Source organism: Leuciscus leuciscus (genome assembly GCF_965113295.1).
Source record: "Leuciscus leuciscus genome assembly, chromosome: 1".
In the NCBI taxonomy this organism is placed as follows: Eukaryota; Metazoa; Chordata; class Actinopteri; order Cypriniformes; family Leuciscidae; genus Leuciscus; species Leuciscus leuciscus.
The window spans coordinates 60,252,040-60,279,623 of record NC_138725.1 but is presented as its reverse complement, the minus strand read 5'-3'; the positions used below and the strand labels follow the sequence as shown (position 1 = coordinate 60,279,623).

Below are 27,584 nucleotides of genomic sequence, written 5' to 3'. Positions count from 1 at the left end.
TAACATGAACCAATTATGAATAAAATAAAAAAGGGATAAAACAAGACAAGTGAGATTTTTCTCTTTTTTTATTTCTTCATAACTATTTAAAATAAAAAATAAAATACTGCGAAAGAAACCTATAGGCGAACAGCATCCTTGTCAACACACAGCGATATAAACTGGTATGCAACCCGGATACACGTCACAGCTTGGCGCCACTGCTTGAGCCTCAATCGGGCTACGAGGTTCACAAGGCTGGGATGGGGAGGATTTTGGCTTTGAGCCAGTGCCACCCATACCCCCCCCTTCCCAGTCTCTTAACATGGCAAGATATCACTTTAACATTTCTTTTTCCCAAACAGTTGATTACAAATATTCCCGTTCAGAAAGAGATCAGTTCTGTCGCGAGAGATGAGCAAGATATGAGCCGTCTTACGCTGACACATATCTGAAGAAAATTGACCGTCGCTGGAATAACGAAGGAATGCAAGAAGTCAAAGAGAGGTGTGAGTCTCTCATTGGTCACTGCATGTACCCTTCCAGTTTGGATGTGTTTGGAAATAATAATAATAATACAAACAAACATTGCATCATAGAAAATGGTCCCACTATGGAAGAGGTATTCAAAATGGCAAGTACAGGACCAATATGGAAGAAAATGACAATAATATACCGCCAAGTAGTCTTGGCTCTCCATTTCTCTCTTGGTCGACTGCACCTGGAGCTGAAGAGAGACAACAAGACCACGTTCTACAAGTAAACTGAAAGGATGCTTACAGCACTCAAGAGTGTTACTCCTTCGTCTATCACTTAAAAAGTGACAAAAGTAAAAAGAAGGGAGTAATATAAAAATAAGATGTTGGGTAGATGCTAAGTGCAATTCAATTTCCCATACTGTGCCTTCAGCCCTCAATAATCCTCAACCTACAAAATAAACCCTGTTTTTGCAGCTAAAGAAATCATACAATAGTTATCCAGTCTAACTTGGGGAAAAAAAAAAAAGTTCCACCCTCACACCCTTTCTAACACTAAAAAAAAAATGTGGCACAAAGTAAGATCATGGATTTGAACAGAAAATGTAGTTTTTGGTGGCTAACCAAATGAGATGAAATAAACACATGGTTTATTTAATGACAGGAGGAAAAAAACTGGAGATCCAGCATGGTAGGTTTAGTGAGTTAATGATGTTGGAAAGGATGTTTTCTATATGAAATCATATTCTAAGACAGCACTCTATTTTTGCCCTCTCTTTTGTCAGTGGAAGCATTTTTTCTCTTCAGATGTGTAGGACCGTCATCCCTGCTCAAAACGCTGAGTATCAGCTATCTCAACCTTTGTCTGGCAATTGGTTTAAAAAAAAAAAAAAATACATCAGAAATTATTAATTTAAAACAAACAACACTTCCTTTGTCAGCATATTGTTTCCTCTCTCTGAGCCTGGGCTCATGATGATAAAGCAGAGTCCTTCTGTGTTTGTTGAGCTTGTGAATGCGGCACTGATTTTTGGCTCTCCACATCCCGAAAATGTTTCTCAACCTGTGGACAGAGTACATAGGTTAGAACAGTAAAACACCTCACAATAATATATGACATATATTATATTATATTATATTATATATGATATAATATAATAATGTTATTTATAATCAACAGGATATTAATGGTAATATTTTTAAATAAATTTCCATTTAATATAAGTTAATGCTTGAACCTTAGGTCTGTAAATTCCAGAGGAAAATTATTCTATGAAATCTAAAAGCTGATTTGTTCAACATTAAAGGGATAGTTCACCAAAAAATGGAAATTCTGTCATTCACTACTTACCCTCATGTTGCTCCAAACCCGCAAGTCTTTCGTTCATCTTCGAAACACAAATGATGATTTATTTTTATTTTTGTATGAATTCTTAGAGCTTTCTGTTCCTCCAAAGAGATCGTAAAACTAATCCATATAAATTGAGTGGATTTAAGGGTGTGCACGAATATTCGATCTGTAATTATTATTCGAAAAATAAAATACAATTCTAATTTTACTACGTTCCTTTGCTGGCCGTTAATGCAGTGAATCCATGATAAACAAACCCCCAAGCACTAACTCGCAGTTATAATTAAATGCACTGGGTGGCGCTGTGGAACGTGTTAACAAGTTGATTGTGTAAGGGTTAATGCACGACGAGGTGTCCATTATCAGATATTAATGGACGACGGCGAGGCGTGAACCGTCCGACGCGCAGCGGCCTCCGCCGAAGGCCATTAATATCTGTTATACCATGGTCTGGGTGAATACTCGATTCTGATTGGCTGCAGGGTGTCCATTAAAAAGTGATAATGTACACCTAGGAACTGCATGACAGTTCTAAATGATTGCGCTGGCTCAAACTCACTGATCAACTGCTGCGGTCGGGTCGCTGTGGCCACGTTGCTTGGCAACGCCTGTATACGGGAGATATTAAATAGTGCGCTCGACTTAAATAAAAAAAAAACCCTCACGATTTTTACTCTAAAACACATTAAAGTATTATTAATTGATTAAATATTTCTTTCTTTCGTAAGTGACCATGGTATAAGCGGGTTAATGCACTTCGAGGTGTCCATTGTCAGGTATTAATGGACTTCGGCGGAGGCAACCGTCCTCCGCTGCGCGTCGGACGGTTCACGCCTCGCCGTCGTCCATTAATACCTGATAATGGACACCTCGTCGGGCATTAACCCTTACATAATGGACACCTCGAAGGGCACCCGCTTATACCATGGTCACTTGCCAAATAACACATTTTTCAAACATTAGTTTATATTTTAATTAGTTTTACAATCGAAATCTAAAGTTTTTACAAACAATAACTTGGTTTCCCTGGTGATTACGCCTGACGGTTTATTTAGCAACCGGAGATATTTATAGTCCGCTCAGCTCGTAGAACCCTTCAGTTTACTGTCTGTTGCTATGGTTACTCACAGCTGATGTAGCCAGCGCATTCATTTATTAATTTCGAACGGTAAACAGTCAGTTTCACCAGAACTCCTTTACTAGGTGTCCTCTATAATTTTTTTATTTTTTTTATTTGATCACATAATATCGTCGTCTGACTCGGGAAGTTTGGAATTACTTGGGTGAAAATTATCTTACTACAATGAGAAAGATAATACCACCACAATGAGAAATTTCAATAAATCCAAACAGCAGTCGAATGAGGAAAGACAGCGGGCCTTCACTGCATTCACGACTGCAGGTAAGCGCAGCTCAGCACGAGTGAATCGTGATCCGAGATGATAACTTATCTGATAGCAAAATTATTTTGAGACATATGCTTCCTTTAAGTTTAAGACAGGTTTAAGAACAGAAAACGCAAAGTGCTGTTAGAAACTTCCTCTGTTGGTATTATTCTTTTTCTCAACATTAACGTGAAACAATATAACCACGATAACCATATGCTGACTGGAGTGCATACGTACGTTCTGTACGATAACTGGCAGTCTGCTTTATTAGCGTTTTTTCTGTTCGTTCGTGCTGCTTGATCGTCAAAAAAAAAAAAAAAAAAAAAAAAACTTCTTTCTCGTTAAACGTCATTTAAAATAAACGAATTTTCGATTTTTATGAGCCCGAATATTCAAATACAATATTTTTTAAACATGCCCATCCCACTGTGGTTTAGTACACATTTTCTAAAGAGACACAATCGTTTTATATGATGAACAGATTTAATTGAGGTATTTAGCCATTATTCACATTTAAACACTAATTAAAAAATATAAACAAACTCTACTGAACCTGCTTGATGTGCGAGAACAAACCTCAATGCTTCTTGCAGAAGCTCTAACATGCGGTGTAACACGAGAATGAACCTCATTGGTTCTTGCTGAAGAATCTCAAACATGCTGCGTAACCCATGAGAATGAACCTCATTGGTTCTGGCAGAAGCTCAAATGTGTTGCGTAACACGAGAATGAACATCATTGGTTCTTGCAGAAGCTCAAACATGTTGCGTAACATGAGAACGGACCTCATTGGTCATTGGTTTTTGCACATCGAGCGAACATGTTTGAGCGTTTACCGTTTACCACCACAACTGATGTGCGAGTTGATAAATGTTTATATGTGAATATAAGCCTAAATTCAATCTGTTCATATAAAGAGAGTCTTTTTAGAATTTTTTTGACTAAATCACTCAATTCATATGGATTAGTTTTACAATCTCTTTATGCACTTTTTGAAGCGTCAAAGTGTAATTTGCGTAGCGGTCAATTGAGGGACAGAAAGCTCTCAGATTGATGATAAATGAAAGTCTTACGGGTTTGGAACGACATGAGGGAGAGTAAATAAATGACAGCATTTTGGGTGAACTATCCCTTTAAAGACTCATTAAACAACCTGATCAATGCAGTTTTCTGTCCTGTGTAGCGTCTGGACCAATCAGACACACACAAATTATTCATTTATTTAATGAATAATCCAGCAAACTCACTCTCCCAACAAAGACCATTCACCAAAGATACTCTGACTACCACTGGTTCTCTCTCATCAAGACCACATCAACAAAGATTAACTGGAGCCTCAACAAATTGCATCAGGACAGTCTAATTCAAATGGGAGAGACATGCAAGTATCAAACTTAGTCTCATTATTTGATACATTAAGTATCCTTACCCCTTTAAAGAAGGACGTGTTAGAACTAAACTGATGGTTTGCTCAAGGCTGTTGATCTGCTGAATTTCAAACAATGCTATAACTTCTTGCTTTCCTGTATTCTGCTTCAGCTCTCTTTCCCTTGGTAAACTGTATGCATGTATGTGTGTGTATGTTAGAGTAGTTTAAGTGTTTAGTCTAGTTAATAAAATCTTGTTCATGTCACATGTAAAGTTGTCCGTGTCTCAAGCTCATAACTGGAGTCACTAATCATTTAGATCTTGGTTACTGCTCTTAGTAGTACTGTAAATTAAGAAAGACATTTCCCATGCTAATAAACAATTAATCCTGAGTGTTCACAGGACAAACAGGTTAATTGATTGTAATATTAATTTACGACATTAAGTTAATTATATGAACTGATCCAAATATCCGTAATCAATTATAACCAGTTATTATTGATTATTAATATTTCATAAAGCTAATTTGCTACACCTGTGCCGACTTATTTCTAAAAGCAAATGAGCAAAAACCTATTGAAGTGCTCCTCTGCCCCCAACAAATACATTAAAATACATGTATTTGAATATATTTTAAAATTTAATTTATTCCTGTGATTTTAAAGCTGAATTTTCAGCATCATTACTCCAGTCTTCAGTGTCACATGATCATTCTAATGATGATTTGATGCTCAAGAAACATTTCTGATGATCATCATCTATATGGAAACCAAAATACATCTTTTTCAGGATTCTTTGACAAGAAATCAATTTAACATGTCCTTGCTAAACAAATGTATTAATTTCATAAAATTGTATATATGTATATATATATATATTATATCTCTTACTGACCCTAAACATTTTAATAGTAGTGTACAATACAGTGCAGAGTTGAGACAACTTACTATTTTCCGCACGTGGCTTAAAGCGCTGCCCTCTTTGCCTTTACAGTTGTCCACTTGGTATGGCGGACTGATGACCACATCATCCATCACTAGGATGTTTTTCTCCTGCCATTTGCAGTCTTTGATGCTGCGGATGAAGACGAGTAAGAAGAAAGTGAACGATTCATTCTGTTCAAGATAAAGTTGCTTGATATAATCATATCTCTTAATTCATACACAAGTCTGAGGATCGTTCACCATAATAAACAAAGCTCTAAAGCAGAACATATAGATCCATATATACATTTTAAATGAGTATAGACTGTGATCAGTGTTGGGTAAGTTACTCTAAAAAAAGTCATTAATTACTAGCTACTTATTACATTTTCAACAGTGTAATAAGATTATTGTATTAATTACTCTCTCGGCCAGTTGAACTATACAAGGATAGATATTTATTTGAAAGAATTAAAAGAACAGTTTTATAATAAATAAATTATTCTTGAACTGACCAAAGTATTTAAAGGGAGAAAGTTACATTAAAAACATGTTATCATTAGACGTTACATTTTGATGTTAAATCCACTGTTGTTTTATAGAATTGCTCTATAATCAATACAGTATTTAATGCAATTACATTAAAAGTAACTAATTAAACTACAGACAAATTAAGAGTAATCCCTTTCGTTATTTTTCCAGGTAATTAAAGTACATTAATTCATTACTTGGAAAAAGACGAATTGCGGAAAAGCCCAAAGGTTAGCCAATTGAAAGTGAACGCATCAATTCGAGTCTCACTTACGTTTTATGAATGGTCTGGAACAGCAGTTGACCCTCTACAGAAACACCAGCACTAATTGCATAAGCTTGAGACAACTTATCTTCCTTTTCCGCCCGTGCTCTATTCACAAGCTGAAAACAGCAATGGAGAAATAAGACGACATTAACTATAACACCTTTCTTAATCATAGATTGAGAGCAGAAGAAAATGGGACGTCATTTGGGCTCACCTTGCTAAAATTGAGAGTTGCTAAAGGGGGAGGAGTTTCAGCACGGTCACTGATGATGTCCACTTCGGACACATAGGCCAAGTTAACAAGCACCACATCGCTGAGGTTGGGTTTACCACTGGACGGGGCACATTCTGATACGGTCAAGAGTCAAGGTAGTTGTTTGGCAAATGTGTATTTATTAAAGCAATGTATGAGATAGAAGCCTCCTAGATGGGTATTATCATGGGATGAATGCTGTATATCAGCTGTAAGCCCTACTTTGTGTATTTCTCCACTCCAGTTTCATGTTTAGAATCTCATGTTAACAAATAGGATTAAATGACATGAATGTCTGTCATTTAGGAGATGAGTGTCTTGGCGGAGGCTGCTTACTAGCATGACAGAGTGCAATCAGATATGAGCCGCATTCAACTTGGAGCGCTCTTGGACAAGACAACCTGTCACTCAAATGACATCACAGCAATAGCAAACCACAACCATTTAACGATACGCCTGTATTTTTTCTTATTCGAGAAGCCGTTTCAGTTGGATACAATAGGGAAGACAAGACTATTTGACAAGACTACCATTTTTATGCCGTCTTTAAAGGTATTCAGATATTTTTGAGAAGATGTGCAATGGTTTAAACATTAAAATCAAAACCGTCTTCAAGCCTTCATAAACCACTCGGTTCTATAAAACAAGCATACCGGATGGCTTTTCAGATGTTTTATGTAAACAGTTCTTTTTAATACTTAAAACAGGAAGAAAACCAAAGCAAGCAAGCTAGTGATGTCAGCAAATTCGACATTACATTAGCTGTCAAGCTTTATGAGTGGCAAAAGAGCTGCTGCATGACTGGATTTGTAGCATTTGTGGGGCAACGGTGAAAACATGAGTAAAACAAACAATTATGGGTTTAAACTAAAGGTTGGACTCGATATAAGTGTTCCTTACAACTTACCAAAGATCAAGTGATCCATGGATATTGACATACAGCCAGGAATCATGTTTCACATTTAAATGTGCCTGATTTTGGACACCAGGGAAATACAATAGTAGAGCAAATTTGCCTATGAACGCGTTATTTAAATACAATATAGGTAGGTCTAAATACGGGTGTTCACTTATATCTATATCTACACATCTATATCAATATCGTCTAGCCCTAAAACTAGTATAGTTTTTGTCCAATTATGCAGAAAATATGATGGTAAATATTTAATTGATGATGAGTTGTCAATACAATACAGAACATAATACTATATATATATATATATATATATATATATATATATATATATATATATATATAAATAAATAAATAAATAAATAAGTGTATGATTTTACCCCAAAAAATTGACAAAATAACTGCAAATCCACGTTTTGCTGCCTGGAGTCCAGTTGTTTCTGTGATTTGCAGCGATCCATTTGCCTCTGTGTTCTTTAGCTTTCGGCAATTAGTAAAAATATACCTCAGATTTCAAATCTCATAGTCAAATCTCACAGCTCTATTCCATTTTAGATGTGTTTAGTGTGTTTTTCGCAGCTTTCACGCTGAAAACCAAGTCTTTTTGCCACGCAGTGGGCGTAATCACAGTAACTCCGGCCGATGGTGACATCACACACATACTACCATCTATTTTGATTTCATGGTGTCTTTAAATATCCACATTTTTGTACTTCATTTAAATAACCTTTCATGCAATTTGGTTTTCAATGCATTTTCAGACCAAGGACCAAACTGAGCTTCTTTTGGTGATTGTTATCCACAATCTGTCATTGGAAAACTAATGCAATAGCTGGCTGAGCTCTTTGATACTTTGTGTATAAATGCAGTGAAATGCTTCATTTAGATGCACACACCACAGTGATGATTGTATGTTAGGGTGCGCATTATGTGTCAGGCTGAGAAACTCGGATGTTAGCGTTCAGGCTAGCTGACGCCCCCTAAGCACGCATGCGCAGATCTGTGTATGGGAGAACACCAATGCTGTAGTTGACAGCCTGTCCACCCCTCATTCACTTCCATTATGGCTTAGGCTGGGACTGCAGTTTCAAACGATACTACAAATAAACCCCTTCATTTCAAGTCAGAAGCATCAACGTTTTCGAAGTTGAATTTACCAGACTTTCCTATTACCTTTCCAGTATCTTGAGATTACTGTATAATGAGGCCAATTCACGAATGAATCATTCAGACCGATTAATGAACCCGTTCGACTGAGTGAAAAGAATGCGCGAATCATATCTTTTAGTTCACCTATATGCACCGACTCGCTGTTCGCTCTCACACAAATCTGAGGGTTGCAAATAAAATAAGAAAAATAAGGGATTCTCCGTCTATTTATAATACACACGACATTTTATATATACGGTGGTGAAATAATTAAGATTGCGTAAACATGACAAATTATCATACATTAAAATGACATAAGGACAATAACGAAAATGGTTCACCAGTATCATTTTGGGCTGTTTTGTCACACTTTCTTCATGGTTTGATATCCAGAAGTTTACAGAATTAAAACATTAAATTAATATTATTTGTATTATTCATAACAAAACACATTGCATTGCAGCTATTAGCTGGCGTAATGATGTAACCTACAGAAAGGGCCAACGAACCGATTCAGAAGACTCGACTCACGACTCGAATGTCAATCAGACATTACCACGGCTTTGCGAGCGTTTCATGGTCCACAGAAATGAACATAATAAACCACTAAATACACAATATATACAGCATAACTAGACAATTAAATATTCAATACAGCATTTACAACATTACAGCGCACTTTTTAAAATCTCTGATATTTCAAGCTGTTCTATGAACAGGACCCAGTACAATTAGGCCTATTATTCGTCGTTTGAAACACCATATTGCTTTATACAGTACACCATAACACAATAGAGCTAAATTTCATGTTGTGCGAGTCCAAATTTGTGTTTGGTTGACATATTACACTCAAATGCTACGAACGTAAGAGCACGAGAGAAGAATCTAATAACCAATCGGAGATTCAAATGCACACCACCTGACTCGGCGTGCGCGAAACACGGAAGTGAACGCGGAGTTGCCTGACTTCACCGTGGTGAAAATATCTTTGGCATACCCGCAGACCAGGCCTCTTGCAGTTGTGGATCCCGACGATTCAATGACAAGCTGAGACGATAAAAGGATACTCAAAGTCAGCATCTTGGACGGGTAGTCAAAAGCGACGACCTCTCCTTGCAAGCGCTGCCCCAGGCATGTGAGGCAGGAGACATGGCTCCCGACGCTGAAATACTCCCCTGGTCCAGGAGCCGCCATCTTCTCCGGCAGGAAACGGGAGCAGTCGACTCGCCTCACGTAAACACGCGCAGCCGCGTCAGCATGGGTGGGCGCGCGAGTGGGCGTTCCGCGGGATGAATGAAGTGACGCGAAAACGGGCGCTGCAATTGAAGCCACGCCCGCTTTACTATGGAGTAGTAGATCATGAATATCTTACTACAGTGCACTATACGCCCTCATTTAACCACTTCTCACTTACTGACAAGTGATTTATGCACAAGAGTCTTTTGAAATTATAGGGGAGCCAGTTGTTACCTTCTGTGACCTAAATCAGAGGTTGTCAAACTTTTTGATGCCCCAGACCCCCAAATAATGATGGCCTGCTTTTGAAGGACCCCCTTTAAGGCAGTTACATATTTTCAAGAATAAAGACCCCTTTATACAGTGAAAAAATAGATATATTATAAATGTCTAAAATATCAGTTTACATTGCATTGGGTCTGTTTTCTATCCACAATTAAAGTGCTTTTAGACGTATAAACCTGAAGAGAAACATACAATTTTGACTATAGAATAGCATAATTTGTATGATTTCTGATCATTTTTTTTGAAAGAAACTGTAATGTCAAATACTTTATATATTATAAAATTGTTTAAAAAATTTTTTTTGTATATAAATGTATATTTATATAGTTGTCGTAAGACAAGAACGGGTATTGTTCAAAATTCATGTATAACTTTGATAAAAGATTTTGATCCACTTCAAATGTTGACTACTGTGTATGTGTGTATATATATATATACACATATTTTTTTTCCACTGAACTTTCCCATGTTTGTAAACACCTAAACTATATGACAAAAAAAAAAAAAGCCTCATTACATGATTTCTTGGCTAAACTTGCATCTCACACTCACAATATTTATATTTTCTATTATGCTATAGAAAAATATGGTTTAAATACCTATGAAAATATTTCTACATGCATTACATTACAAATTAGATGTACAAATTATACATTAGAATATGAAAAGTTTTATAAATTTTTTTTTTATAAATATAATAAAAAATACAAATAATAATAGTAATAATACATTATTGATAATTATCAGTGATTCAATTATTTTAAAGAACCTTTTAATATTACAAAATCTATTATATGAATAGAGACAAGCTGAATGAAAACAAATGCATCAGGGTATGTTTAGCTCTAAAATGAAATATTTGTCACAAATATCGATGCATCGATTTGAACCCATTTAAGACGATAAGCAGAGCATACAAATCTAGACAACACTGCTGGAAGTTAAGACGAAGGGCAACAGACTTATTTCACAAACTAAATGTGTTGAACAGTATGTGTATCACCACTGCCCAAAGGTTTCCTTGTATATGCTGAAAAGTTCATTGTTGCTTAAAGAAATGACAAAAAAAACAAAAAAAACCCAGCAAGATTCAAAGGGACAGCAATTTTTAATGATTAATAGTCACAGTAATAGATTGCTCAAATAGCGTGTATTGCACATGTGTACACATATATGCACCCTATATACACGTGTGTTGCAGTTAGTATACACACCTTTGTATTGTCGCAACATGAAAGCATTGAAAGAACACAATAAATCAGGGAATGTGCTTTGATAATTTCAGATAACTTCTGCATATCAATATGACCAGAAGATAGACAAAAAAGAGGAGATTAGAGAGAGAGAGAGAGAGAGAGAAAGGATCTTAAAAATGTAAGGTTAAAAGTTCTCACAAATTGAAACGACCAATCACAACAAGTGATGTAGAACAGCAAAGAAACAAAGGGACAGTGAAGGAGTCACAACCTCTCTTTCAAAAAAGTCAAAAAAATATACAAGCACTCTTTGAACCTTGACGATCATAGGTCACAACATATACACAACATATGAATTATCAATAAATATACATATTTACCCAATAGCAAAATATGTGGCAGAGACAGTAAAGCTATCTTCCATGGCGAATGTCGATGTCTTTTACACATACAGAGGTTTCCCGGTGTCCGTCGTCGTAAGGCCGTTCACGCCGTTGACGTTGTTTTCTTTGTGTAAAGATCATTGCGTAAAATGAACAGCCTCCCTCAGTGCCTTATTTAAGAAAGCCAAGCGCCATACTGTATTACATCTGATCGATTATTTCCCCTCTCTATGTATTGCTTAACCCAACACACCGAAGGAGAAGGTTTAGGTCTCAAAAAGGGACCAACACGCCAGCCGGATTCATCCTTTAAACTAAAAAAAGAGGAACGAGAAAGAAGAGAGAAAAAGGTTTCACCACCAACTGCACGGTCAATAAACTCTTTGACACCATATAGGGTGAAGATACAAAACTATGCACAAATGGGTGGTGATCTACATCCAAACGTTACAAAACCTGATCACAGTAGTTCCTGATTCAGACAGCCACATAGAAGAGGGAAATTGTCTTAGTGTATATTACAGTATCTAAGTACAGAGGCTTAGTGTCAGCCTGATTTTCACAAAGTGTTTGTTTCCTGTTTCTCTTTGACCGCAAAACAGTTGACTTTAGTGTTTCAACATACAGTTCAGACGTATAAATACTTTATCCAATGGTGGCATGGCTCTTCTTAGAGGACTGTTGTTGTGAAAAAAACTGGCCTTTTGTTTAAAAATCACTTTGTAATGTTATTGCCCAGAGGCTATGAGGCTGTCGAAGAGAAGAGACAAAATGCAGGTACTTAATTTTTCATCGATTTACAACGAGACACTGATCCAGAAGCAATGCAACTTGCTTTCAGCAGCCATTTCTGACTCCAAATAAATAAATCAAATGAGAGCAGAGTCAAGAAATGCGCATCGAAATGTCTGTCGCTTCAACATCAACAGTTCATCAGTGAACCAATGAACATACACAAAGAAAAAACGCTGACGAGAGAGTTCGCGTGTCATTTGAACGCGTTTGCTGAGATAAGTCACTTTGCTTTTAATGCCTCATAATTTGCGTCTGAAACCGAAAAAAACAACAAAAAAAACCACACACACAATTAGGTTCGGACCTACAGTGTAGTATTAGTGCAAGATGCTTGAGACCCGGTTCAGTCTCACTGAAAGTACTTGCCATTAGACACGTTGTCACCTCTCAGACCAAGTAATGTTGCTTCTGTGACATTGCTGAAGGAAGAGGGTGACGTTAAATAAAGACGCAGCAGATTAAATCGAATTTGGCCCCCCAAAACTGTTGTCACACAGTGAAAATGTAATAAAGGATCATTATTTCAGGGTCATAAACAAGCCATTGCATTTCATCCACAAGTGCACAAGTGATTAATCAGCATACGACAAACTGTTATGAGCAGTTATGAACAATACTAATTAGTCTGGTGAAAAAGAACCATATCGATAGCACAAAAGCTATATCAAAAGATGATGAAAATGTAACCAAAAGTTTGTAGTATTTTAGTATTAAACAAAAAAAGTGGTAGTCACTCTTATTGCCAGAAAAAAATATCCTTAAATCCTGAAAAAGGACAATGCCAAATGCACTGCACAGTGACATAAATCAACATCATCATCGATAATATCTGTACCACGCTGTACATTCCTTATCAGAGAATACTTCAAATCAAATGATGAAATTAACACTGATATAGACTCTTTTTTTGTTTTCGTTTACATTTTTGTACAAAATAAGGAAATGTTTTAATAAAAAAAGTCACCGCTAACACTCTCTCGCCAATGGAAATAAAGTCAAATAAACGAGTGTAAGGGAGCCAAACAAATACATGTACAAAGGAAGGTGGCGTTAATATAAAGAAAACAAACAGGAAGTTGGTCACGACATTGTCAGTGTTTCCAAACAAATCACGTCATGTGCTAGTCTATTGCACAGGACTGATAAATAAAACAATCGTTGAATTTCTTTCGTTAACAGTAAAATAAAAAAGGAGGAGTATCAAAACCTTTTTCCAAGAACACAACATTTACATCAAAAAAAAAAAAAAAAAGAAAACAATGAGAAAGAAAGAAAAGAAATCGGGGCAGAAGGAAGATAATAATAGTTTTGTGCTGCTCTGTCGTTCATGGCTGAAATTTGTTTTCTTTGAAAAAATTAAGGCAATTTGAAAATCAAACAAATCAATGAAAGTTAAGTCTGAGGATTTGCGTTAAGTATTGGTGTTGTTAAATGTTTTCCTTAGTATAAAAGGCACCAAGTTCTTTAAAAAAAAAAAAAAGAAGTCTTTCTTCAGACATTACCACAACGCGTCTTTCCTCGTTCTCCACGAAGGTCGAGATGGACGCTTTGAAAATCCTTTCTTCGTATTTTACACCTTTGTCGTAAAACGGATAAGGTTGCCGTTATTTATGTTTATGCGCGAGCATGTTATAGCAAAGCCGTATATTCCAAAAAAAGTACTGTTTTCTCTGAAAGAAAAGAAATGCTTCTGGGAAAAAAAGGCTAACCATCATTCTTCCACTTCCAGATAAAAGTCTGCAGGCTCTTTTACTGTATGTACAACCACAGCTGATAAGAAAATGTTTCATAAAGGGGATATAAAGTATTTATATATTTTTCTATGTGTTCAATTGTGTATACGGTACACACAAAACATATTTGCTTATATGTATGTATGTATATATATATATTTCTCATATGTTTGTGTGCTTTTCACAACAGGTTGTTATTATACAGATGCAAAAGTATACCAAATAATCGACACGGTACAGTGTAAACGAGTATACTTGTCTGCAAAAGGTGTTTTGTCACGACCCGAACATCTGGTTCCTCTTTTGGGAACCATGTTCGTTTTGTGAATGAGTGTATATGTGTGTTTTGTGCTGAAGTATTTTTGCTGCTTGTTGGCTTTTTTTGGAACTTTGTACATTTCTTATACTTTGTACAGAAAACAAAGCTTATTTCGCGGCCCTCCGAGCAACAACATCCACATGCTGTCGTGTCGTTTTTCCCTTCCTCCTCTTCTTTTTTTGTTTTGTTGCATTTTCTTCTATACGTCCCCAGTTCAATACAATGATAAATTGAAATCAAAGGCCTTTCTCTGAAGAGTAAGTCACGTACGTCCATTGTTCGGCCTATCCAGCTGAGCAAACCCTCACTGAGTGGTCCTGCAATTACCCATCATGCCTTTGTCGTCCCCTTTCGGCAACAGTTTGCAATGCTTTACCTCAGAAAAGCGAAAGTGGGTGGGCTGTGAACATGTCAGTCAAGCACCTGGAAATGAGTGAAGGACCGAGGGAACCAATCAAAGACCTGGGAGGAGGAACATGAGGCGTGACGTCAGGGTGACCAGTGCCAAGCACACGTGGACAAGAAGGTTGGAGCAGTGATGTACTTTACTCGCTCTTCTACAACACGGGCTCCTCCTCCATTGGCTCCTCTGCAGATCTGAGGAAGGAATAATTGGTTGCCGGTTATAGTTAGGCCAAAAGTTATATGTTAAATGTTCGGAATACGGTGTATAACAACAGACTCGACTCCAGATGCGATACCTGCTGGTTTCTGTGGAAGTCGTTTGCTGATCGTTGTCCACTGTGAGAGAGGCCATGGCGGTCAAAGTGTCTGCCTCGTCCTTCTCTCGTCTCTGAGCGTCCAGGAGAGATTGACCCACTGTAGGAGCCAGCCTCTGCAGAGACGTCCAGTGTTTACCTACAGATCACGAGAAGATAAATAAATAATGATCAGGAATTACATATCAAGACCTCAAAACTGATTTTTTAAATATTTCATTAACATTTTCTATGCTATGTCAGAACAATGGACACAATCCGGTAAAACGGATTTCTGGATATTTTAATCTTTTAAAGAAATTTCTAAATATAAAACCCTTCTCGTACTATAAAATAAAGAGGGACTGAATGTAGAAATTAATGTAATTCTTAACCAAGTTTCCTTCGGTTTCTCACTTACTCTGAATCTCAATGACCCTCTCTAGAGAGGCTGTTGCTTTTGGACACGGTTTCTGTTGAAGCACTGTCATTGGCAGAGGATCCAACTGCAACACACACACACACACACACACACAAAACATTAATAGATCAAGAAATTAAATAATTTATGTTTTTTTCACCCACAGGAATACTATAGCTGCATCCAAAATTTGTACATTTCCCTACTATATAATAAGTAAAAAACATTGTGTTGTAGACTGTCTGAATTCCCAGTATTCGGATGATCTACTATTTGCGGTGAGAATTGCGCGTCCAATGGGCACTATCCCATGAGGCCAAGGGAGAGGATATGTAAAGGGAATTGAAGTGACGCAACTCATGCTTGTAGATCACATGACAATGACAACATGTCGTATGTAGTACATCCGTATTATATTCATACTACACCCATTCATACTATATAGAATGTACTTTTTAAGGTTCGCTGGTAATTACTTATTCAAAAGTAGTACCTCCTGTACTCAAGAGAGTATGTGATTTATTTTAAGTTTTAAAAGCTCATGTTCTGCTGATATTGACCTTACCGTTTTTATGTTTAGGGTCCCAGAGACACCAATGATGTGTTTAAAAATAATAATAGCAATAGCAATTTTCAATTGAACTTATTCAAGATCTTTTAATATGTACCCCTGGCATGATTAAATGCTAGCAGACAGATATTATTTAAGATTTAACCCATGAGAATTAAAATAGAATGGAGTTATGCGCCTGTATAATCCTATCGTGTGCTAGTTGGACGTTTGTGAATGAATGATGGGCACCTCGTCTCCAAGCAATGCAGCCACGCAGGATTCAGATGCATCACAGATGGCGGTAAGGTCGTGACCTCCTTCCAGTGCCAAAACCACACGGCCGCCAGCCAACTTCATCAACTGCTTAGTGAGATGGCCGAAACCTACACAGAGAGCCAGGAGCATGCTGGGTAATTCATGAACTATAAACAAATTCAAAAGCCTTCAGTAAATCTTAAACACCCCCAATTTTAACAGAAATGCAGGTTAAAAGTGAAAAAGACTATAATTCTATCGAGTTAATACTGTCTAGTGGTACGACAGCAATATTTATTGACCCAGAAGAACTTCTGGAACGTAGTCCATGTATGACTGCATTTTAAATGGTCTTCTATGTGTATAATTCAACTCTTCTATGTAATTAGGGGGTACAAAATGAGCATTTGTGCCATCTGACCTCTGGTACTGGAAACAGAAAAACAGCAAACTCACATTTGGCGGTGACGTTGTATCCACCGAGGGGGGACTGATGGCCCTCCACTGCATCAAAGCCAGCTGACACTAGCACCACATCCGGGGAGAACTCATTGGCTATGGGCATCACCACCGTTCTACAAGCACACAGACAGGAAGTGTTTGAATTACAAATGATCTGCACAGCTCCTCAAACCATTTAATGGGGTCAGAGAAAATGTTTTTAATGTTGAGAGTAATATTTAGCATTTTCCCCCCTAACAGACAGACATATCTCACCTGAAGGCAGTCAGATACTCCACATCACCCATAGGTGGCTCCACTCCGCCAGTCCAGGCAATGTTGACGTTAAAGCCCTCTCCTGGACCCACACCTACCTATAAAGATCCCACGAGAAAACCAGTTAGAAAAAAATAAAATTTTGGTCATATGACTACAGGAAGCCACCATTAACAAATTAAAGGGATGGATATTTTGAAGAATATCATTAACCAAACAGTTGATGGATCCCATTGACTTCCACAGTATTTCTTTTTTTCCATACTATGGAAGTCAATGAGGCCATGGGCCTGTTTTGTCACCCATATTCTTCAAAATATCTTCTTTTGTGTTCAGAAGAAAAAAGAAACTCATACAGGTTTGGAACAACTTGAGGGCGAGTAAATGATGACAGAAATGTAATTTATTGGATGAACTATCCCTTTAAGCATCTTCACAGAGTGACTGAAATGTTGTTACCTCCTCAGGAGCGCCACTGCCTGGGAAAAAGTTGCCATCGTCATAACGGTGCAAGGAAATGTACAGCACATTGGGGTCATTATAAAAAGCCTGCTGGGTCCCGTTTCCATGGTGAATATCCTATGAAAAGAATTGAAATCTTTTAGAGAAGATTTTAATCTTCTTATTCATCAAAATTAAACTGAATCAGTACAATAATATTGCTTGTCACATGCAGACTGTAACATCACAGGAGGCTGTGTATCGCATGGAGCTCACCCTAAAAACTCACCCAATCTATGATTAGGATCTTGCCCACCCCGAGTTTCTGCTGCAGGAGTTTGGCAGTGATGGCCACTGAGTTGAAGAAACAAAAACCCCTGCCAAGACACACACAGAGCAGTGGACTCATTTATGTGAACGCACATAAATGATTTATACAGTACATCTAGATATCAAACATCTGGCCACACAAAGCTCACAGCAAGACATAAAGCAATCCAATGTTCAACATGTGGGGATGTTTATATAGAATAAACATGATAAAGTAATCGGCTTTAAATGACATATTAAAATATTTGAAATTAAAAATGTTACACAGACACTCAATTAAAGTTTCAAACTACTTACATGGCAGTGGATTCTTCAGCATGATGACCAGGAGGACGCACCACCGCAAAACCGTTCTATCCATCAAACAAAAATAGAAGAGAAGGAAGATGAGGACAACAGAAGAAAATGTGATGTAATATAAGCAAGTAATATTTGTACCAGAACATCAAATATACATGAATACGTGGTAAGAGAAGCGAATATGAACCTTCAGCTCCCCAGCAGCAACTTTAAAGGCCAGCTCAATGACGCAGCCCACTGCCATGCGGACGGCACCTGACGAGTGCATCTCATTCCACACTGTGTCGCTGTCCACCTACAGGACATCAAATCATGTTACATTATCATTGTTATATTGACCTACTGTCACAAACTGATGAAATCAGAATCGATCCTATTCACTTCCTTAAAAAATGTCCATGGTTTTATTGGGGACAATTCATTAGTGCAAAATTATGTATCAACATCAATAATAATAATAATTATTACTATTTAAATGTTTTTTTATATATATTTTTTATATTATACTTAAATAATACTGATACTAATTAGTGAGTTTTCTATTTATTTTAAATAATTTAATATAAAATAATACATACAAATATTATTATAAAAATATATTATTATTATTATTATATCAAATTATAACATTCAAGTAAAAAAAATTTTTTTTTAAAGGTGCACTATGTAACTTTTTTTTGTTCAAAATGAACTAAATTTAAATAATGAGTAAATGCATCAGCAAACCTTCCAAAATGTGTTTTGTCTTACCCTGATTCACTATGGTAAGCTTTTTATAATTATTTATACTTTAGACCGAGCGGGATGGTTTTCGCAGGAACTTGCGTACTTGCATGATTCATTTGAGCGTGTCTCATCATATCCATAAATTGAGTGGGAGTGGCATAGGTTAGTTGTCACAACGAGCGAGAAAGATTAACGTTTTTATTATTTAGGTGAGAAAGGTATTTTATTGGACAGATAAACACAGTCACGCAGAGCAGAAGCACAAACAAAACAATGTTCTTCTGAAAAATGCATTTAGTTTTGTTTTTTACTGCAAGAGGGCCAAAAGTTACATAGTGTACCTTTAATAATAATTATATTAACAATAACCAAAAGTAAAAAAAAAAGTGTCCAATAATATCTACATTTCACAATCCAAACAAATCAAGATGTATTCTGTTTTGTTCATATATACTTTCTATTACATAGAGTTAAATGCAATGTAAATGCCATTTCATCCTTTATTATATAAGTGGGAAGAATGGACAGAAAAATGGAAAAAACGTACCCCAATGCCTCCACACGGTAGGACAGCGTACATTTTCTGACTTATTGGGCCTAGAAAATTAAAAAAGGAAATTAGAAGCTGATCTGAAGGAGTGTTGTTTTTAGGCACACGTCTATTGTTCACATATTATCTATTCAGGTAATGACATAATTGGCTGTACTTATTCAGTCTCAAGGATGCTCATTGGATGACACTGACGCAACTATCATCTGTCTCACTGTTCTACAAAGAGCACTGAAAGTCAAAACAGTCTGCAATTAAATGGGGTCTCACATAAAAGTGGAGGTGGTGATGGCAACTCCGTCCATAGCTGAACCTTCTTACTCTCTCACACACACACACACACACACACACACACACACACACACACACACACACACACACACACACACACACACACACACACACACACACACACACACACACACACACACACACACACACACACACACACACACACACACACACACACACACTTTGCTGGTGACTCAGAAGCGGGGGTGGGCAAATGTCTAGGACCTAAAAAAAGCCTAGGCGTCTGTCAAAGGAGGTTTGCTTAAGCAACCCATCAAATAGGAAGCAAGCAAGGGAAGCTTTTTGTGGATGGAATATTTGGAGGAGAATCCTGTTTTGGTGTCCTAAAATCAAGACGGCAGAAACTCCATACACACATCACAACAGAGAGCTTCTAAAGCACACCTAAAAGTTTCTTGCTGTCCAGTTTCTGTCGGTTCAGTGGACTGGTGCCGTAGAGCAGCGTGTGGTACTCAGAATGAACGGTTTGGATTTCATCTAGTGTGGCCTTCCTTCCCCTGATCCTCTGCACACAAACAAACATAGAAAGTACATTGAGACAGCATCCATGATTTACCAAACCCCACTACAAGGGGCCCATTATCTGTACAGTTATTTGTAAAAATCCTTTTGATTGGTATAATGACTGAGCCATTATAAATTCTTCAACAATTTTGTTTAAAATTTCATAATATTTTCTGATTTTCCGTGACTGAATTTCAGGAACCCTGAATTACATTGTAAAAAATAACTGTGAAATTTCACCACTAAATGATTGCTTAAAATATGCTGCTCAAAAGTATTTAACAATTGAGTGCACTAAGATTTTTTCATGCTCTTGAAAGAAGTCTTGTATTCTCACCAAGGCTGCTCAAGAAACCTTTTTTTAATGTTATTATCAGTTGAAAACAGTTGTGTTGCTTAATATTTTGTGGAAACCGTGATATTTTTTTTCAGGATTCTTTGATGAACAGCTTTTATTTAAAATAGAAATATTTTCTAAAATAAATTACTTTACTGTCACTTTTAATACATTTTAATCAATTTATGGTGTCAATTTAATTTTTTATTTTTTTTTTTTAAGTTACCCCAAACTTTTTGAACAGAAAGGGCAAAATTTTCAGGTAAATGGAGTGGTGTTGTTTTTTTTAACAGAAAGAGATGAGCTTGTTGATTGTTTCTAGCTAATTCTTCCACCCTTCCAGAAGGTGGCGCACTCACCTCACAGCGACCGAGCAGGCCTGTTTCCTGCAACCTAGACCAAACACTCTGAATGCGACCGGCGTGTTCGGGATGGATGTGTGTGTTCCCACACATGCACTGGTGCTTTAGCATGAAGGTGTCGTACACCAGCCCTGCAGAGAGAGTGAGGAAATTATTAAAAACACAATCTACTAAGGATATTGTCTTGTTCGACTGATGGACAGCGGGGCAGCGTACCTGTTGTGAAGAGATGCTTAATGGGCACCTCGTTCAGGGGCGCTGCTTTAAGACTAGAAGTGACGGGCGACGACTGTGCCCTTCCCAGGGGTCTGTGGGGCATTCCCGTGATGGACAGGGAGGCCTGGAACACATTCAGTTGCTGCACATGCTGCTGATCCAAATACTGCGGAAAAAGCACACAATCATCATTAATTCATTTCAGTTCAGCAGTTCAGTTCATCTCAGTTTGATTTAGTTCAGCACGCTTTGAAACGGTTCTCAGTTCTCTGTGGTACAGTACTGTTTTATTCATTACACTCTAAATAAGTTCAGCTCAATTTACTTCAGTACAGTTTCATTAGGTTCAGTACACTATCAACAATATTTCATGTAATTCAGTTTAAAAAAAAACTTTGAGTCACTTCAATAGAGTTTGAAAAAGTCTCCCGCCAAGATCAACCAATCAGAAACATGGACAGTCACATCAATGTAACCCGTGTCAAATGACGGGCGAAATGTCTGATTTTGACAGCCTAGAGACTTTGTTTTTAAACTAAAACCTTAACTATAAAAAATTGTTTCTGTAAAACTGAAATAAAAGAAAAGTAAAATTACTAAAAGTAAATATTTAATCAAATTGAAAGCTACAGAAATACAAAAAAAACCAAGAGCTACTAAAACTAGTAAAACATAAAATTGACAAAAGCACATAACAAAATGACACAAACTTTAACTAAAATTAAAATGAACACTTAAAAAACTCTAAATATTACTAAGCACTATAATTCTATATAAATACTATTAAAATAACACAGGAGTGAGTGAGTGTAAAGAGCAAGTTAAGATCATAACAGACTAAACATCAGTACATGGTCTGGAGCATGTCACCAAAGAAACCCAGCGAACATTTGCCAAAAACCTACTCAAAAGTCTTTTGCAGTAAACAGCCCTAGAGTCTGCTCTATATCAGACGAGCGGAATGAACGTGTGTGTGCGTGAGCAGCGAGACAGCCGCTGATGCAGTACCACGCGCAATGGAGGCCCATGCGAGATGATGGGATTCTTACTAGTTGTTTTTTCTTCTTGCATGAGACCTTGAGGTTGAAGTTATGTCAACACACACAGACACACACACACATTTCCACAATTCCCTTCTTCATACCAACACTCTCTTTACCCGAGACACTAAAGCTATGCAGCATCTGTCTCTCTCACTATGGCAGGTGACGGGGGCTCAATTTGTATTCAAGACACTCGGCAGCAAGCAGAGGCACCCACACACACACAAGGATGTAGGTGGGGGTGTTTTAATGAGAAGGAAAGGCCAGCTAGGGGCCGTGACTGACCAAAGTGACATGGAGTGTTTCGTATATCGCTGCCTCAATGGTGACTGCATGTCACCGCATAACAGACACACACAAACACACACTGCGGCGTGTCACGTCACCCTGGTGGGCTGTGATTGGGTGTGAAGTGCAGGGCAGCAAAGGCGGGCGGGGTCCGGAGGAGGCGATGAATCACCAAGGAGAGATGAGTCAGAGAGGGTCCATTCACGGAGCAGTATATGTGTAGATGTGTGTGAGTGTGTGAGCGTGTGAGTCTGCCGCTGCGCGAGGAGGATGCAGTCTGAATTCTAATGCTGTGCTCTTTTGAAATTTTTTCTCAATGATTGCAGGCAGAGTGAGCATGAGGAGGAGGGTGTGTTGCTCTTCTTTCAATAATTCCCTCTCCCTCTCATTCACTCTCACTCATTCATTTGTTTTTCCTTCCTCCCTCCCTCCCTCACAACCAGGGGTCTGTTTTAAGATCAAAATGAGCTCTTTTGGAGGATTAAATCTGCAAATGCAAACGAATAGGCTTTAATACATAATGCAATCTCAGAGCGTAGCAGTGGTGTTCTGAAATGGGGAGGCAAAGACCTCACAGTTTTTTTTCTTTTCTTTTTTATGAGCCAAATGTAAATTCATGTCCCAGTTACACTTAATGCTGTCACATTTTCCAGGTTAAAAACAACATTAATTTCACCAAGCTTATTGCTCACTCAAAAAAACCCACAGCCATCATGTTTTTAGGCAATTTCAAGTTTGATTATGACATGACAAAGCGGTGATATATAAGTGGGTGTTGTTTATATACTTTTTAATTAGTCTTCCCATTAATGCCTTAATTTTGTTCATTCAGACCGATTCGCGAACACGCATCAAAACAAGAGGCGGGATTTATCGCACGAACCAATCATATACAATCAAATGACTTTACCCCATTTGTTCTCAATTACGCCCTACCAAACCCACCGCATGCTTTAGGGGGTCTGTTAAAACTCACACATTTTTTAAGCATATTTTGTAATATTTGTGTTGTTTTATTTTTGTAATATGTATTATTTTCTCATTACATTTTTTGAGGAGGCACTGTATATATTCAGATTCACTGATTCAAGATTTGTGAGATATAAAATGATGCACATTTATCAATAGATTAATAACACATTACAAAACTTCACACATCCAAAAAGTCTTTATGAAAAGTGCAATGACGTTGCAGTATACTGTAGTTTATATATATATATATATATATATATATATATATCAGACTAAGTTAGCACTAAGGTTGAAGCACTAATGCCTGGTTTCACAGACAAGGTTTAAGCCTAGTCCCAGACTAAAATGCATGTTTGAGCTGTTATAACTGAAAGCAACTTGCACTGACATATCTTAAAATATATCAGTGCCATTGTTTTGTCTCAAGATTCACACCAGTAATTTTTTTTCTAAGGCACATTTGTAAAAGCTACTTAAAATTTAACTAAGGCCAAATCCTGGCTTAATCTAAGCCATGTCTGTGAAATCGGGCCTAAAATTGCAAACTGGAAATAAATGAAAACTTAAAAATAAAACTGAAATAAAAATAAATTAAACCAAAACATTTATAGATTTAACTAATTTATATAAAATTTAAAAAGGCACATAACAAAACTACTTTTAATATTAAACAACATTTAAAATGAAAACTGAAAATAAAAAAAATTAAAGCCAATTCAAAATATTTATAAAAACTACAATAGAATATAAATAATACTGGTAAGATACGAATAAACCTGCTCAACTATGGTTTTATTTCAAATTTCATAAAAAATTATAGTACCTTGCTAAAATGACCATATCAGATTATAATTTCATGGTATTCTAAAACCATGGTACTTTTTTTTGCAAGATAAGAATAAATCCAAGAATAAAGTGCAGCTCTATGAAAATTAGCTCTTTGGCAAATACTGATTTTTACACATTTTCTGAACAAAATGTGAGTGTTGCTTGCCACTACTGGCACCACAATGCTAAGTATTGTTTTTAGCTCAGGTGGCAAAAGCTTGCCTTAAGCCTTTTCTGGTTCCTAGATGCCTTAGTTTCATGTCAAAGTTTAATCATTTGGGATAGGGGTTTGTTTAAATCTCTAACTCAGAAGTATGAGCAATAGTAATACCTTAAAGCTAAACACCTAAGCAAGCACCGCAAACTAGATAAACCTTTGCTCTCAGAGGAACCTCCACCAAGTCGAGTTCACTGCGTCTTCCCATCTAGCAATTATTTATACGTTTCTTTTTCCCTCTTCTCGTCCGCTACCCTCCAGCCTCCAGTGGTGAGTCACTGGTGGGAGGAAGAGAAGAGAGCAATCTTCCTCTTTAATCCCTCCTTTTCAGGGGGCGAAAAAGCTGCAATCGCTCTGGTTGAGAGGGATACCCTCGATCTCCAGTCACCAAGCCCCCGCATGTGTGTCGCAACACTCATCAGGAACTTGCCTACGCACTTAAGCTCTCGAAATGTGCAGTGACAGAAACATCGGAAAGACGTTCAGATGGATCTTAAAAGCTGAACAACAACACGAAATCCACACAAATTTGAGGCACAGCTGCTTCTAGTCTAATAAATATAAAATAATAAATGTAAAAAACATGTTTCATATCAAAGAAAACAATAAGCTAAGTTGCACAGGTGCATAGGTTTTGAATAGTGACTCACGCATAGTCACTGCTCTGCCTTGCTCACTCAGCACTAAAGTCAAAGTTTTTGAATAAGTTTTGATTGCTTTGCATGTTATGCAAAATAGACGGGATGGGGAATGGCAATAAAGGAGAAAGGGATAAAAATAGAAAGCTGGCCATATCAGTTGTTATTGGAATGGTGGACAAAGGTTAACAGTAGTATTAGAAGGTTAGAGAAGTTCAAGAAGCTAGCTAAACCATGCAAAGTACATGTTGGTGGCTCAGTATATCACATTAAAGGTTACGTGTCATTTTTTCCCCATGTTAAAATACCAATGGTGTTAGACCTATGTTAGACACTAATTCCATTTAGTGACACTAGTGCTGCAGAAATTAAACTCTTCACCTTTAACTTACAAACAAATACCTCAGTATAAAAAAGGCAACAAGCTGTAATTTCTCACCTGGCCATAGGGGGCGCCCTCTTCGTCACATTCCCTCAGTTCAATGGCTTCATCATCATCATCATCTTCCTCCAAGTCACTTTCTGTGCTTTCTCCCTTAAACTGGACCAGTCGTTCCGAAGGGGGTGTGGTCTCACCAGAGCTCTCTTTCTGTAGCCCCTCCCTTACATGATCATCCCCCTCCCCTCGCTCGTCTTGCATTTCTGTGGTTTCCGTAAGCTCCTCCTCCGTCTCTTCTGGGTGAGTGGGAGGCTGTCTTGGAAGCTCCACCCCTTTGGAGAGGATCTAAACGAAGGTGGGGCTCGTTAGCAATTTTTACTAAATCATTCAAACCACTTAAACCAAAGAAGTTTTTTGCTTGAATAAATGCTGGCCAGAGCATCAAACATACCATCAGAGCTCCCTCTACCTTATGTAGCTGGTAGTGTTTCTGTTTCTCAAGGAAGTGCTGATGCTGCTGTTGCATTACGAGGTGCTGCAGGGCCTGCGGTGTTTGCGGCAGGGGCGCTGACTGAGTACGGCTCAGCGGTCGGTGCCTAGGCAACTTATTTACTGTACGCATGCTGTTGGACACTCGCTCACCCGTTACCAGCGGAGACTGTCCATACATGGGAACTGTGGGATAAAGATAAAGAGATAAAGTGTGAGCTAATAAAAGCAAAATACAGTGCATTTGAGGTAAGATGGCTGTATTTTCAACGTTTTTTTGTACCTGCGAGAAGTGCGCTCTGTTGACGAGCCTGCTCCAAGAGTAGGACGTGCTGGAGCAGCGAGGAATGGCTACTGTGGCTATTAGAGGCGGAAGGGGGCTCAGGGTCATGGGGTGCCCCGGTGGGAAGGCACGTCGGCAGGGACGATGTGCTGATGAACTTCCCTGTCAGTGCCCCACCTTGACGCATACTCTGGATTGTCTGCCGTTCTGCCTCCTGCTGAGGACTGAGTTTCTGGGGGGCCTAAAAGTAGAGGAGAAGAGAACGAAAATGTATTCTGCAGACTTGGGAATATTGTTGGTTGGTTGGTAAACCTATATATAAACCTCTAAAAAAAACTCTAAAACGGATTCAGGGTTGACTGTTTAAATTTCTTCTAAAAGTGTTTCCTGAGTAATATAATTTCCAATAACCAGAAATATTTAGTAAAATATGTTTAAGAGACACTGAATGTCCTAATTGGCATTATCTGTATATTTGATCTCGGTGAAAATAAAGATGCAACTTTTACAACAAACAGAGTAGGGTTAATTTTATACAGTTGGCTGTTTGTACTCTGATCCTATTCATTTAGCCATTTCTTGGGAATGTTGAGCTGTTTTTTGTCATAAAGCTACAACTATAGTCTATAAGGCTGTTTCCATTGCTTGGACCAAACCAGAACAGTTTCGATTCCATTCAGACTGCCCCCCGCTCTCCATCTTTTTACATATTTTTGGGTCATGAACCGTATCCAAGACCACATTTTCAAGCAGACTAGGGTGCGGTTTGATGGTGTGCATCTGACTTCTGAAAATCAGTTCAACCAAACTCTTGAGTCTAAACCAAAAGCCCTAGAGTGAAAGCATCCTACTAATCTAGCAAGCCCACTAGGGTTCAGCCTACACCACTTGCAAACTCTGAATCATCTCAACTATCACAAAGCCACCAGGCTTTAGCAGAGGACACTCACCGTGATGTGTGCGTTGGCAGGCAGTCCCAGAGAGATGTTGGGCAGAGATGGAGAGGTGTAGAGGCTCAGGGGACTTGGTGTCCCATCCCCAGTCAAAGACTGATGCAGAGAACGCAACTGCTGCCGAATGAGAAAAGGAGAGAAAGACATAAGTCCCATAGGACAAACAATGAGACCTACAGTTGTATAAAAAAAAATAAAAAAAACAGTACAACATCAGTAACCTCAT

The 27,584-nt window shown here is 37.8% G+C and overlaps 2 protein-coding genes across 7 annotated transcripts in view; both read right to left on the bottom strand.

Moving 5' to 3' along the window:
* Positions 1–50: 50 nt before the first annotated feature.
* On the bottom strand, positions 51–10,035 carry lsm12a (LSM12 homolog a). The gene is made up of 5 exons (XM_082184361.1): positions 9,667–10,035; positions 6,499–6,632; positions 6,291–6,400; positions 5,510–5,636; positions 51–1,518 (listed from the first exon to the last, which is right to left on the bottom strand). The coding sequence occupies exons 1-5, from the start codon at positions 9,791–9,793 to the stop codon at positions 1,426–1,428; spliced, it is 591 nt and encodes a 196-aa protein (XP_082040487.1). The 5' UTR covers positions 9,794–10,035; the 3' UTR covers positions 51–1,425.
* Positions 10,036–11,209: 1,174 nt separating this feature from the next.
* The window catches only part of hdac5 (histone deacetylase 5), a 78,592-nt gene continuing 62,217 nt past the window's right edge, over positions 11,210–27,584 (bottom strand). For 3 of the 6 annotated variants that reach the window (XM_082183827.1, XM_082183826.1, XM_082183822.1), the window contains 18 exons: positions 27,356–27,475; positions 26,406–26,646; positions 26,085–26,308; positions 25,694–25,978; positions 21,269–21,434; positions 21,050–21,183; positions 20,234–20,354; positions 19,535–19,584; positions 18,449–18,556; positions 18,259–18,314; positions 17,921–18,008; positions 17,650–17,769; positions 17,191–17,288; positions 16,930–17,048; positions 16,468–16,601; positions 15,666–15,750; positions 15,248–15,404; positions 11,210–15,143 (listed from right to left, as the gene is read on the bottom strand). In XM_082183827.1, coding sequence (XP_082039953.1) covers positions 15,104–15,143; positions 15,248–15,404; positions 15,666–15,750; positions 16,468–16,601; positions 16,930–17,048; positions 17,191–17,288; positions 17,650–17,769; positions 17,921–18,008; positions 18,259–18,314; positions 18,449–18,556; positions 19,535–19,584; positions 20,234–20,354; positions 21,050–21,183; positions 21,269–21,434; positions 25,694–25,978; positions 26,085–26,308; positions 26,406–26,646; positions 27,356–27,475 — 2,346 coding nt within the window. In that variant the 3' untranslated portion in view covers positions 11,210–15,103. The remainder of the gene's footprint in view (positions 15,144–15,247; positions 15,405–15,665; positions 15,751–16,467; positions 16,602–16,929; positions 17,049–17,190; positions 17,289–17,649; positions 17,770–17,920; positions 18,009–18,258; positions 18,315–18,448; positions 18,557–19,534; positions 19,585–20,233; positions 20,355–21,049; positions 21,184–21,268; positions 21,435–25,693; positions 25,979–26,084; positions 26,309–26,405; positions 26,647–27,355; positions 27,476–27,584) is intronic. The other 3 variants (XM_082183825.1, XM_082183824.1, XM_082183823.1) reach the window with 3 other exon arrangements.

What these genes read in the sequence shown, in the direction of transcription:
- lsm12a (XM_082184361.1), bottom strand. Translation starts at nt 9,793, where the DNA reads ATGGCGGCTCCTGGACCAGGGGAGTATTTCAGCGTCGGGAGCCATGTC. An exon ending in CAACTCTCAATTTTAGCAAG is followed by an intron (nt 6,401 to 6,498) that starts GTGAGCCCAAAT and finishes TGCTGTTTTCAG; the next exon opens with CTTGTGAATAGAGCACGGGC. An exon ending in TAAGCCACGTGCGGAAAATA is followed by an intron (nt 1,519 to 5,509) that starts GTAAGTTGTCTC and finishes CTCTGTCCACAG; the next exon opens with GTTGAGAAACATTTTCGGGA.